Below are 13,988 nucleotides of genomic sequence, written 5' to 3' on the forward strand. Positions count from 1 at the left end.
TTTATACAAAAGAGGGGTAGACCAGATCATTAGGAGATGTGTACCAGAGGATGAGATGAAACCTATCCTTTCACGGGTTTATGCTTCGGCTTATGGAGGACACTTTGGCACCACTAAAACAGCAGCAAAGGTGCTTCAATGTGGTTTCTTTTGGCCTACATTATTCAAGAACCGCCACAGTTTTTGCAGATCATGTGATAAATGTCAAAGAACATGTAACATATTAGTGCATCACGAGATGCCACTTAACAACATTTGGGAGGTGGAAATATTTGATGTCTAGGGGGTTGATTTTATGGGTCCCTTTCCATCATCTTACAACAATCGGCACATCCTAGTGGCAGTGGATTATGTCCATAAATGGGTAGCAGCTAAAGCATTGCCTACAAATGACGCGAGGGTAGTGATGGACTTCATAAAGAAACACATCTTTAACCGCTATGGATCACCTATGGCCATAATAAGTGATGGTGGAACTCACTTCCGCAATCGGTTATTCCAGGCAGTGCTGTATAAATACGGGGTACAACATCGAATTGCCACTCCTTACCACCCTCAGACAAATGGATAGGTGGAAACCTTGTACGGACAGTTGAAAAGAATTCTAGAGCTCACTGTGAATGCATCTCACAAGGATTGGCCAAAGAAATTAGACGATACTTTATAGGCATATCGTACTACTTACAAGACACCTATTGGAATGTCTCCATATCGATTACTCTTTGGAAAAGCATGCCACCTACCAGTGGAGTGTGAACATAGAGTATATTGGACATTGAAGCAATTAAACATGGGCCTCGAAAAGGCTGGAAAAACAAGAATACTACAGCTACATGAATTGGAGGAATTCAGAAGAGAAGCTTATGGGAATGCATCCATCTACAAAGAAAGAACAAAGCAGTGGCATGACAAGAACATTAGGCAACGAATTTTCAGAGTGGGAGACCAAGTGCTCTTATACAATTCTAGACTTAAACTGCTTCCAGGAAAATTGAAATCTAGATGGTCCAGCCCTTTCACGGTCTCTCAAATCTTTCCCTACAGCACAGTTGAATTACACCATCCAACTAAGGGAAACTTCAAAGTAAATGGCCAACGTATCAAACACTACATGGAAGATTTTCCAACCCCTAAAGAGAGCCTTGACCTAGCTGTATCAGAATAAGAGCAAGACAAAGTCCAGCTAACGACTTAAAAGAAGCGCTTATTGGGAGGCAACCCAATTTTCAAACTTTTTATTTTGTTTTTCGTATCGCATAGCATTTAGTTTTGTTTGTTACATTAGATTTAGGCACGTTTCAATTTTTAGGAGTCATCACCCATATCTTTTATGCCTTTAGGCCCTTGAATTTATTGTTTGTTATTTTTATTGTTTAAGCTAAGTAACCCTTGTTCCATGTATTTAATTAGCCAAATTTGATTTTTCAAGAACATGATGTTATGAAACACTCAAACCAACATAGATCCAAGGAAAAGCATGATGAAAAATATTATCCAACCGTCACACAGAGTGCCTCAGACATTCAACAAAAAAATTTTGGGGAGTGCCTTCTTCTTTTTCTTCCCTACCCCTTTTATATGCTTATTTATGTTTTATGACATTGAGGACAATGTCAGTTTTAAGTTTGGGGGTAAAAAAAATTAGTTTTTGTTTTTTATGTTATTATGTTTTTGTGTTTAAAAAAAAAACAAAAACTATTTTGTTCAGTTGTGTGCTTGTGTGGGTTAGACAGTCTAGCAGATAATGATAATTTAATTTGAGATTTGATGTTGACTTATGAACTGTCGATATGATGCATGCTAGACTAATTGAGGCTCGACCTTGTAAAATTTAATATTACAAGCGCACTAAAATTGAGTTTGACATTATGATTAAATGAGTTGTTTCTTACTTTGGATAGATTGATCTAGTTGGACATAGATGATTTACCTAAACCATATTAAATTATCGATCTTTAGACCAAATTTAGTATAGTTTGGGGGTGACTTTACAGTTGTAAGAAGATACGGATGTGAATGTGGATTCCATGTGTGAAAACTTATGTGTGGATTGTCTTAGACTAACATGATAAAACTTTGCGATAGTCTTAAGTTAGAGGTCGGTTTGTTTGAATAAGTATGTGATAAAGGGCATTGCACTAATTAAGGCATATACATTTGAAAATTTTAAACTTCTCTCTGAAGCCTTTATGATTCGAGTGATTAAGTCTATAAGGGTGTCTTAAAACCTGGTGCCCTAAAGTTGTCTGACTTGGGAGTTATCGGCCTAACGCTCGTTACAAGGATCATTTAGAAGGCAATTAGAGATGAAGTTGCACTATAAAAAATAAAAAATAAAATTTGTTCTCTTAGAAGCCTTTTTGACTTGGGACAGTAAGCCTGTAAGGGTATTTAAAAACATTGTGCCCTAAAATCATCTGGTTTGGAAGTCACCGGCCTAAAGCTTGCTACATGGGTTATCTAGAAAGCTTAATGGAGAGAAATAAAAAAACTTGTGAAAAACAGAAAAAGCAAGTACATGAAAAGAGCTAAAACACAAAATACCTTGGTTAAGCCCTAACACTTATTTGAGGGAATTCGACTTTTGATGCAAGATAATTAGCTAGTTGAGTCTTGGAGGTCGAAACAATCAAATAATTGGAGAATACCTTGTTCACTGAAGTGTTGACTTGCAACTAATAACGTCCACCTAAACTCGAAAGGGTGAGGATAGTAATGAAATTTTCAGCTTCAGATTACACACTGGAAAAGAGTTAAAAAGAATAAGTTTGGGGGTGTGTGAATCTTACGAGTGATGAAAGGACATATATGACCATTAGGGGTCGGGAATTGAAACAACTTGTGCAGTCATAGTTGATTACTTGATTTTTCATACACACACGTCAATTTTTGCATTGGAAGAGTGGATATTAGTTTGGTACCGTGACTTCAAAGCATGTTTATAGAGTAAACACTAAATCTTGGATCCTGAGGTGAGAAACTAGATTATCCAACAGAATATTTTTACATGCTTGTGTGTTAATTATTATTTATTTGTAGTTTTGTTTGAAGACAGACAAATGTTTAAATTTGGGGGTATTTGATAAGTGTATTTTATACACTTATTTGGTACCTTAAAATAAAGAAATTTGATGATTTTTTTGACAAATTATATCCTAAATTGTTGTTTCTTATTTTTAATAGGTAAATTCTATGAATGAAAAAGTAATTTAAGGAACGAAGTGAAAAAAGAGCGAAATCCAAAAGTTGAGGGCCAAGTTATAACAATTCAATAGTTGATCCGGACCATAAATTGAAGATTGAAATGTTGGAGGTCAAATTGAATAATTTAGAAAGTGAAAGACTTGAATTGAACCAAAGAATATATGGGTTGCAAGAATAAAAGGGCTAAAGGACTGAAATTTATTGTATAGAAAGATCGAGGACTTGATGGCTAATATAGTATTAAAGTCTTTGAATGAGAGTCAAACTTTGTGGCTAGGGTTGTTATATATATATACACACATTTACGCAGGCAATTGGAGGTGGGGGTCCCTTTTTTATATTAAAAAGTGTGGCTATTAGGTTGGAGATTATATATATATATATATATACACAAACCTAGAGAGAGGGAGAGCAAATTTCTGCGGCAGACTGGAGGAGAGAAATAAAAAAGGGCAGCCATTATCATTATATATTCTTACACACACATTCTGCAAAAATGGGGGATTTGACACAGACGGAGAGAGAAGAGAAATGGAGGGCTGATTTGCTGCTCAAATTAATAGATATACAAGCACAGAAATTTAGGCAGCTTTGGTGGAATTAATTGGGTGCTGTCTGCCAATATCATTGAATTATATACAAACACAGCGGAGACTCGAGACAAGACGGAAACACGAAAAAAAAAGGGCAGAAGTTTTATTAATCACGTTCCGTCAATAAATCGGGTGATGTCTTCTATGATAATATCTTGTTTTTCTCCTATTAATATACGTAGCTAAATTTATTTTTAGGGCGAACAATGTAATTGATTTGGGACCTTTATTTCTTTTATTTGAGATTATTGTTCTTTTATATTTTATGTGTGAATTTTAATTATGTTTTTAATGCTTTGAATTTTCTGGCCAAATATTCAATGATTTCATGAACAATAATTACTTAGAGATGCGGATTCTTGTTTAAACAATATATCAAAATTCGGTAAATTAATATAACGTGTAGAGATACCTATATTAATTACTGCGGTCCTATAGAAATTCTTAGAACTGTTATTTCATTTAATTAAATTAAATTTGCATAGAAATATGAAATTGAACTAATTAAATAGGTTCAACGAGAACTCGAGAAGGGTAAGTTGAATACAATAGAAGAATTTGACCAAACACTATTTTAATTTTATGAATCTCGATATTAGAAATTAAGATGACCATTAAGTGAAGTTGTTCCGCCCTAATCTCCATTTATTATTTGAATTCTCACTAATTTTCTATTGCATTCCCGAGATTTTTAGTAGTTAGATTTAAAAATCACAGTCAATCAAATTTATTTATTTATTTATTTATATTCATCAAATAGGAGTTAGGAATAATAAATTGAGTACTAAAATATAGTTCTTGTGGGAACGATAATCCGGACTCAAAAGATCCACTTTACTACTTGTTACGATCCGTCCACTTGCGAGATAAAATCGACAACAATGATTCAATCATTCTTGGTTTAAAGAGTTCAGTACTTGGTTGGAGTACAGTGTAGAAAAATATGCTACTTATTGTTTGTCCTGTTATCTTTTCAAAATAGGTTCTGGAAAGTATGGAGGAGATGAGTATTTTGTGAAGCTTGTTGTCCACGAGATTCATTTTCTACTTTTGACAAGAAAAACTTAACTCGACTTGCTGAGCTTTATCCATTAGATTTCTCTGTAGTAGATCTTATTGTACTTAGTGATCAACTTCAAACTTATATTTTGACACGCACTCTAATAAAGAGTTTGAAGGATTGAATGACATTGGTGATCTTGCAGAGAAGTTAGTTCTAATAAAGAAAAATAAGGTTATCCATTATTTACATAACTTTTGACTTTAACATTGATTCTATCGATTGTTCCCACTACTGTGAATAGAGTATTTTTTGCAATGAGCATTGTAAAGGATAAATTGCATAATCAGATGGGTGATCGGGGATGAATGATAACACAGTTGTTTATGTAGAGAAATATATATTTTTAAAGCTCGATAATAAAGTTATTGTACTACTATATCAAAGTATAAAAACTTGAGAGGAATAAGTGTAATTTATAAACTATGTCATTGTTAGTATTGTCGTAATATTGTTTTATATTTTTATTTTCATTAAATCTTTGACCAAAAACTTGATGTTCGGCGTCAATAAAATTGTACCCACACTGAATAAATTTTCTGGCTCCGCCCTTGATCTAAAAGTTAACATTCAATTCTTACGAGATAATTGCATTGAAGTCAATTTGACGAGGGACTGAAAATGAGATTGATAAAAAGGCTTTTAGTATTTTCGAATAATAAAGGCGGTAGGATTTAATCTAAGCCAAATATATTACAATATTGACGCAACGCAAGAAGATTGGTTTATTCTTTGTCATTTCAAAATAGAAAATCCCTTTTTTAAATGTAATATATGCACATGTAAGAATGATCTCATGCACGATCACTTGTACAGGGATTAGGAAATTGCAGTGAAGCTTCATTTAAAGAAGGTGATGAAAAGGTCAGCCAATTTTGAATAAGAAATGTACTACTTCTTGTCATTAGTCATCAAGACTTTTAGCCCCCGTTTGCCCCATTAAATTTGAATTTAATGGGAAGAATAGTGATTTTTTATTTTTTTAAATGGATCATTATAAAAGAATGAAAAGTTTTTTATTTACGTATAATATTATTTTATTGAAAATTGTGTGATTGAAGATAGGGGAGAAATAAATTTAATTTAATTCGATGAGATTTAATGGGGCCAAACAAGGATTAATAAGGTAGCAGATTCAGCCCCGATTAGCCCCCTTTTTTCAAATTTTAATGTTTGGATTAGTGTTTTTTTTTAGAATATTTGGTTGAGAAAGAAGAAAAATATTTCGATTTACAAATATTATTTTATGGGAGATTGTATAGTTAAAGAGAGAGAGAAAATTGAAAGAGAAAGGAGGGCAAATAGTAGCTCAATGCCAAGACTGAGAAATTATCTATGAAGGTTAGCTGTAATTTTAACACTAGATAAAAACCAATATAAATATATAAATACGCTTTCTTTTCAAGAAAATTGAGTTTCGTTAAGCTTTAATTAATTAAACAAGTTGCAATTAGATATATATAAAGAAGTGGACACATGATGTTAAGAGCTTCTTACATGATGAAGCCATTGACCTACCAACTTAAAATTCAAAATAATTATATTCTTTTCGACCCAAGTTGCCAAAATATGATTAATCTAAAATTCTTAAGTTTCGGCTCTCCAAGAATTTTTCAAAATTTTACACTAGGTAGAATGTAATTGGGAGTAAAATATTGATTTTTGAAAATTTTGATGGGTTCAATCTAGAAGACTGCTCCGTTTCATTTAATTGTAACCAATACTTTCTTCGTCACATTCATGGGTATTTTGCCTTTTCGATGATGAAATTTTAGTTCCTTCTCAACTTTGAATGCTTAATTCTCAGGACACCAGTTTTAGTTTAATGAAGGATTAAATTATGTCTACGTTACTCGGTTTCTATTATCGGTTCGTGACATATGAAGACATAAAAAAACGAATGTATCTACTATCCATAATCAGCAATCGATTAATCTTCTTTCCTCGTTAATTATAAATTGCGGTAGTCGAGCTTTTTACACAGTTAAAGCTACACAACTTAAATATCTACATTCCCTTTTGTAAAGCCTTTCAGGGATCAACTCCCCAGCCAATCCTAAACTGGGTTAAGACTCTATAACATATGGGCATTAAGGATTCAAGTTGTCATATGATTTTTCATCTTATTAACGACGTGATGACTGAAGATCATTAATTGTTTTTAGGGTTGAAAGTTATAAGTCGTTGGAAAGTTCAGGATTCAACTCGTAATCTTGTATTTCACACGAAGTTGCGGTAATTTAATATAAGGTCAATTACGTGTTCAATTACAATTCGATACTCAATTATAATAGAAAAGTTGCCTATACAAGTTCAACAGGCATCGACTGTTGATATGTTGTGACATGTGTGGACCCAAAATATGATTGGCCTCTTTATTTATAAATGTTATCGCTTGATTAGCAGGAAAATTGATAAATTTTCCGTTGTCAACTAATGTGGGTGACTTCTATTCCTTGTCACCAGTAAATTGAGTTTTCAACACCTTACATTGTCCCATAAATTGACAATGAAGCAAAAGTCTAGTTCAAACATCTTCTTAGGTGATTACTCTACCACAGAGCAAGATTTTATGAGCCAACGACGAGCTTATCTAGGTTGTGACCTTTCTTGATGTGTACCTTTTCAATGAAGAGTTCCACCATTCCCTCAAAAAGTCATAACCTTTTATGAATAGTCTTGAATTTTGGATGAATGGTCATATATCATTAAACATTTTTTACAGAATCAAATTGATTTACTTCCTCTTGTTTAAAAAAATAAAAAAAATAAAAGAATCTCTAGTTTCGTGTAAAAGTTTCATTCAACATTCGGTTTTGTTCGATGATTCCTATATGATTGAGGTGTTGCTTTGCATGAACAGAGAACAATTGCTCGTAACCTTAAGCAATTTGGAAAGGTTGTGAATTTGATCGGGCTCGAATTATTCTAATTACTTATTCAAATAATCTGTAATTTACTTCTAGTTTTGGTTAATCAAATTTTCGTTTCCATAAAAGTGCTAGATTAAATTTGCAATGGAAACCATTGTATTGTATCGCATGAACACCAAGAACGAGAGATATGAGGAGAGAAATAAGGTGGGAAAACGTAAAAATTAGTTATTTGTTCCAAAGAATTCTTCTCGTAAATAAAATCTTTAATCTTAATCCTAAGCAAGTGTAAAAAGAATCTTGTCGTGCCCAATAAAAAGTTCCACCAAATTGAAGTGAAAAGTGACTCAATGTATGTAGTAATTACAGCGAAGAACACAAACTCAATAAAGACAAGTTTGTACATGACGCTTCACGCGTGAAAGTACAAGTAAAATGAAAAATACAAAAGTATAATTTGCATATTTATTTTTGTGAAGAATTGGATAACCTTCCATGAATGGCCACAAAGTCCAATATTAGTTGTTGACGTCGTTTTTAGCTGGGGTCACGCGAACAACAAATACCGGATTCACCCGTGCGCACGTAAGCCTAGTTCGACACACTAAGACAAGAAATTGGTTTGGGACGGTCCGAGAAAGGGCATGAGAGCGGCTCAAAAGCGTGAGACAACAACGTTTAGAATCCGACCAGACCTTTGTAGAATGATTGTACCAATCGTGGTTGGTGGATATGTTTGTAGACTTGATTGTGTAGCAAGAGAATAAAATGGAGTAAGTTCTTGGGTATTTGTCCGTGTATTCAATCTTGTATTCAAAGTTGCATTAGCCTTACAATGGTAGCATGAAGAATGTTAAGTAGTACAAAGTAAATTGAGGCCCTCGAATGGGAGTATATGTGGCCTCATCTCCTTGATCTATACATCTAATTCTAAGCATCACTTATGACTTGCTAGCCCACTTTATATTTACTAATAGATAGAGCCGTCACTTTATTTGACAAGACTTGACATTTAAACTCTATGATATACGATCCATCAATCATTCAAAGAAGATACTTGTGTAGAAACGGATCTTTTGAAAGAAATGATAGTGAAGGCGCTTCGAAAGTCTCATCTTCGGTGCATGGCCCTAGGAGTAAATCACCTCGGCCAATGTTCTTCGGACCTCGCAATGCTAAGCTTCGGTTGAAATATTAATTCTAGTTGCATTCAAGGACTTCAGGACCTCAGCCATCATACCACGTGTTCCAGCTTAAGTGGGCGAACGGCTACAGTGGGGTCAGCCCCGTGGTGCCTCGTGTGCCGAGGCGTAACATTTGTCACTCAATAAGATATGTTTTTTGTCCATTTGGATTCTCCAATAGATAAATAAATGATGATTCTACTTTGCATGGTAAAATACAAATTAATGATTCCAATTTTTCATCACATGCACGCGGCTTTTGTTATCTTGTCTGTAAAAATAGAAAAGGAAAACACATTTGATAAATTTGGCCTCCGTTTAATCTTTGTTCTTTATTAGATTTAGAAACAGAAAACTCAGAAATTACATTTGTAAATATAATCTACAAAAAATCAAACTTCCAAAACTCTTCATCTGAGACCATCAAAGGGAACAGAGGTTCCACCATTAAATTGCTGTTACTATCACAATTATTATACAAATCCAAACTGCTTATGAGATCATCGTCTGAAATACTGTTCATGATTTCGTTGTAATCGAACGTTGTGGGAAAATCCAAATCTTCAAGCAAAGTGGACGAGAACCCGCCACCGCCAGAGGAGGAGGAGGCGGCGGCTGAGGAAGAGGATGACGATGGAGATGAATTTTCACAAGGAATAAGAATTTCATGGGGTTCAATTACTGGAATTTCATCAATGCAGAAGTCATTATTGACGTCCATTGAATCAAATGGGCTAGTGGGTATGTTTTTGTCTCGATCTTTAGCCTGATCAGTAATTGTTGACTGCAATGGGGTGTCATTGTCAACCACCACCACCTCCTCCTCCTCCTCCTCCTTGTTCTGAACCGCCACTTCAGGCTGTGCCGCCTGGGGTTTAGGAGGTTCATTTTCTGTCGTGTTAGTGGGCAATGGCTGGTGGGTGAGAGGATCGATCCCCATCTTTCTCAGCTTTTTCTTGATGTGGGTGTTCCAATGATTCTTGATCTCATTATCAGTTCTTCCAGGCAGATGAGAAGCAATTTTGGACCATCTAAAAAACAATTAAAATCAAGAATATGATCAAAAGTTAAAAATGTCCAATAAAAATTATATTATAATGTAACACAACCAATAAATAAATGGATCAAATGAAAGCTATGATTGGTCAGCTTGGCAATATTGCAAAGAATTACATTAAAGTGGAAAGTGATAATTATCATCTGTCTGCCACATTCTGTTCTTGAAATCATTTTTACATTCTTTGAATTAATTTCCAAGATAAGAATTAATAAGAAGAAGACTTGAGAAAGAGCAGTAAATTGAACTTTAGAAAATAAATAAATACGCACCTGTTCCCAAGCTGAGAATGAAGATCAATAACCGTTTTCTCTTCATATTCTGAGAGAAGCCCCCTCTTCAAGTCTGGCCTTAGATAATTTGTCCATCTCAATCTGCAACTCTTTCCACACCTCAAGAGTCCTACAAACAATTAGAAGAATCCCAAATTAATTATCAGAAATAAGCTAAAACTCTCTCTCAACTTTCAGAAAAAAAAGTGGGTAAAAAGACCTGCAAGTTTAGGGACAGCTCTCCAGCAGCATTGGCCATTGGTGAGGATGAAATTCATAAGTTTTTTGTCTTCTTCAGCAGTCCATGGACCCTTCTTTAATCCAACTTTGTCACAGCAAGGTTGCCTTCCCATCTTCAATTTAAGCTCTCACAAAAAAAAATTTGAGTGATTATCCAATTACTTATAAGTTAATTTGTTTATACACTCAAGCAGGAGGATAGAACTGAACAGACTAGCCTACAACTCATACCACAACTCCCTATTTATAGACACCTCAATCCACCTAGTGACCCCAAGGAAAAAATAAAAAATAAAAAAATCCACCCAGTCCCCCACGACTACCACTCCCGAAGAAAAAAATAAAAATGACAAAAGAGAACGCGGATTTGTTATTTTGTTTAATTTAAGAATGTCCAAATTTCAGACCGCCACACGTGTTGTTCGAAAAATGCCGTGCGGGCCCGCGCATGTTAATGACATCCTTTGGAAAGCGCCACCTCACCATCCAATCCCATTTTACTTGAATTTCAAGCAAAAATACATGGCAATTCCTTGTAAATTTGTGCTAGATATTGATCAGCTTGTCAAATTACTTGTTGTTTACCAGTATTTTTGTACACTCCAAAATGGGTCCACACCGTATTTGCAAAGCAAAAGTTTCAAGATTGTTAGCCGAAGACTAAAAGAAAAGAAAAGAAAAGAAAAATTACGACAACATTCAAGATGAAGTAACCTTTTTCAGGGATGATACTCGACTGTTTTTGACGTGAACGACAGTATGTAAATACTTTGTAATAATTGAGGGATTTGATTAGATTTTCTACTTCACCTAGTTTATTCCATTAGTTTGTGGAGGCAGAAGTTTCACTGTGTAAAGGAAAGAAAGAAAGAAGTAATGATGGTTAAGCGCATAAGATCTGCAATTCTAAGTTGAATCATTAATGAAAGAAATGTGTGGATATAAATTATGAGTCAAATGCTACTTATAAACTTGAAAAAGCTTTAAAAAAAATAATCATAGCTATAGGGTTATTATCTGATTTTTGTAAGGATTAAAAATAAACGAAAATAAAAGCAGTCTTAAATATATATTTGGACTTTATATTGTTACGTTGATCATCCTTATTCTTTATCTTAGACACGAGTTAGCCCTTGTTTGAGTCCCATTTTGGAGGGGAGGGGAATGCATTTTTTAATAGTGTATTGATAGAAAATGTGTGATTAAAATATGAGGAAAAGTTTTATATTTGCCTGTGATATTATTTTATTGAAAAATATGTGATTGAAATTATATTAAAATACTGTTTAAAAATGCATTTTTTTCAAAGAATAGAGCTCAAACAAGGGCTTACATAGTAATTCCTTTAAACAAAGACACAAAATCTAAATCAATACGATAACTAAAATAAGTAACAAATAGTTTGACTTTTTCAATTGGAGATTCCATTTGACGTGACTTTTGAAAAGTCAAAATGAGTTTTTGAAATTCAAAAACTATTTTTGACCTTGTTTGGTTAATTTTATGACGGTACTTCTTCTAGTTAGAAGAATTTTTAGAGGAAGCAGATCCAATGTAACTTCTTCGAAAAATACTTTTGAAATAGATAGTTCATTAAAAATTAGTTTCCAAACAAAAATTAAGGAAGTTTCTTTCAAAAATTCTTCTACAAAAAGTAAAACCCATGTCAAACGGAACTATATAAGCTCATAAACACCATCCTCCAATCACGTATTAGACAAATAGAAGATTAATTTTGATTAAAATTGATATTTTGTAGTAGGATTAGATTACAATTTTACTGTAACCACCACCATCGTCTCCATTGTCAATATGCAATTCTACGATGAACAAGGATTACACTTTTTTTTTTTTTTTAAACCTAGGTTAAATACAAACTTAGGGTGTGTTTGGGCCCATTCAATTTTGAAAAATGTATTGTGAAATAGTATATTGATGAAGAATGTGCGGATAAAAGAAAATGAAATTTTTTTTATTTGTGTATAATATTATTTTAGTAAAGAATGCATTATTAAAAATGAATGCTGTAGAAAAATAATATGATAAAATGTAAAATAATGAGTGACAAATAGGGGCTTAATGGATCACTCTCATAATAAATTCAATTCCAAATTAAACAAATTATCAAACACAGCTTTTACCTTTTATTGGAAAATTTATAAATAATAATAATAATAATAATAATAATAATAATAATAATAATAATAATAGGTTTCAGAAAACGTATGAATAATAATTATAATCATGTAACTGAATTTATAAATATTCAAAATGGTCAAGAAAGAAACGCCGGTGGTGATGCATAAATTAAAAATATCGGTCAAAGTCAACGGCAAACAAGTCCAAAACCAGTATCGAAATGTGGGATGCTACCGCGTTAGCCAGCAATCTCCTGTTCAGTCTAAACTATTGAATTGTACGGATTAGCATTGAAATTTAGGCACTGTGTCAAAAACCTAACACAGCCACCCTAAATTATCTTCATTACTCTAAAATGAATTAATCTAGTTATACAAATATTGTTTGTTGACAAATTAAGTGTTGACAAGATTTCGATCATTAATTTCAAAAATTGTTTTTGAAATGATTGCTCTAGATATTGTTTTGTGAATCACCTTCGTCAACCTAGTTTGTACAAATCTTCTAAAGTACCAATCAAATTCGAAAATCACTTTCACAATCTCTGAGGTGAACAGAAACTGAAAGAGATGAAGTTGTATTTTTTCTGTAGAAAGACTCTTGTATTCCAATTCAATTTTACAATGGCAAATCGTGCTACAGTGACATAATTATTGACAAAATATCATATGACATTTTATTACCAACTAACATTATATCACTTGATTTGTCAACCACTTTCTATACTCTCTACAATGGTAATACATACAAAGAAAACTAATTTGTAAGGTCAATCAGACAAAATTTCAGCTAAATCCTTCATTCCATCTAGGCTACTTTTACTAATTATTATTATTATTATTATTATTATTATTATTATTATTATTATTATTATTATTATTATTATTTCCTAAGTGGTGATATTCTCAATTGCTTTGATTGAATTTTTAAATGATGTTCGCATTGTAGAACATCAAGATCTTCAGGCCTCTTCTTAACATATAAATTATATTTTCAAGAAAAAAATATGATTTATATAAGTTTAAATCATCTTGTTGATAAAATTGGTGCACGCATTAAAATGATAAATAAGAATGACTAAATTGAAGAATGTATTTGTTATGTTGAAATTTATTATCTTTTACTTTTCTAACAAAATGAAAACGTTATTTCGCATTATCAAATAAGAAACTTTCACATTTTAGGTGCGTTTTATTGTTAATATTTTCTATGAAAAATGTCGTTTTTCCACCAAACTCTACTTTTGTACTGTTTGATTAAATTTTTTCCATGAAAAAGATTTTTTCCTACTTGTGATCACGTGACCATTTTTTTTTTTAAACAAAGAAAATATTTTCTTTAGGAAAGTAAGTTTTTATTTTTTAGG

At 32.9% G+C, this 13,988-nt stretch overlaps 2 protein-coding genes across 2 annotated transcripts; one reads left to right on the forward strand and one right to left on the reverse strand.

Annotated features, from left to right (window-relative positions):
• The first annotated feature begins 700 nt into the window (after positions 1 to 700).
• LOC111366778 lies at positions 701 to 1,165 on the forward strand. Its single transcript, XM_022987474.1, has one exon. It carries the CDS (start codon positions 701 to 703, stop codon positions 1,163 to 1,165), a length of 465 nt encoding a protein of 154 aa, XP_022843242.1.
• An 8,046-nt stretch (positions 1,166 to 9,211) lies between these two features.
• LOC111367560 (transcription factor MYB20-like) lies at positions 9,212 to 10,779 on the reverse strand. The gene is made up of 3 exons (XM_022988497.1): positions 10,464 to 10,779; positions 10,244 to 10,373; positions 9,212 to 9,945 (listed from the first exon to the last, which is right to left on the reverse strand). Exons 1-3 carry the CDS (start codon positions 10,594 to 10,596, stop codon positions 9,297 to 9,299), a joined length of 912 nt encoding a protein of 303 aa, XP_022844265.1. The 5' UTR covers positions 10,597 to 10,779; the 3' UTR covers positions 9,212 to 9,296.
• Between the last annotated feature and the right edge of the window lie 3,209 nt (positions 10,780 to 13,988).

Source organism: Olea europaea, chromosome 18, assembly GCF_002742605.1.
Source record: "Olea europaea var. sylvestris chromosome 18, O_europaea_v1, whole genome shotgun sequence".
NCBI classification, from domain to species: Eukaryota; Viridiplantae; Streptophyta; class Magnoliopsida; order Lamiales; family Oleaceae; genus Olea; species Olea europaea.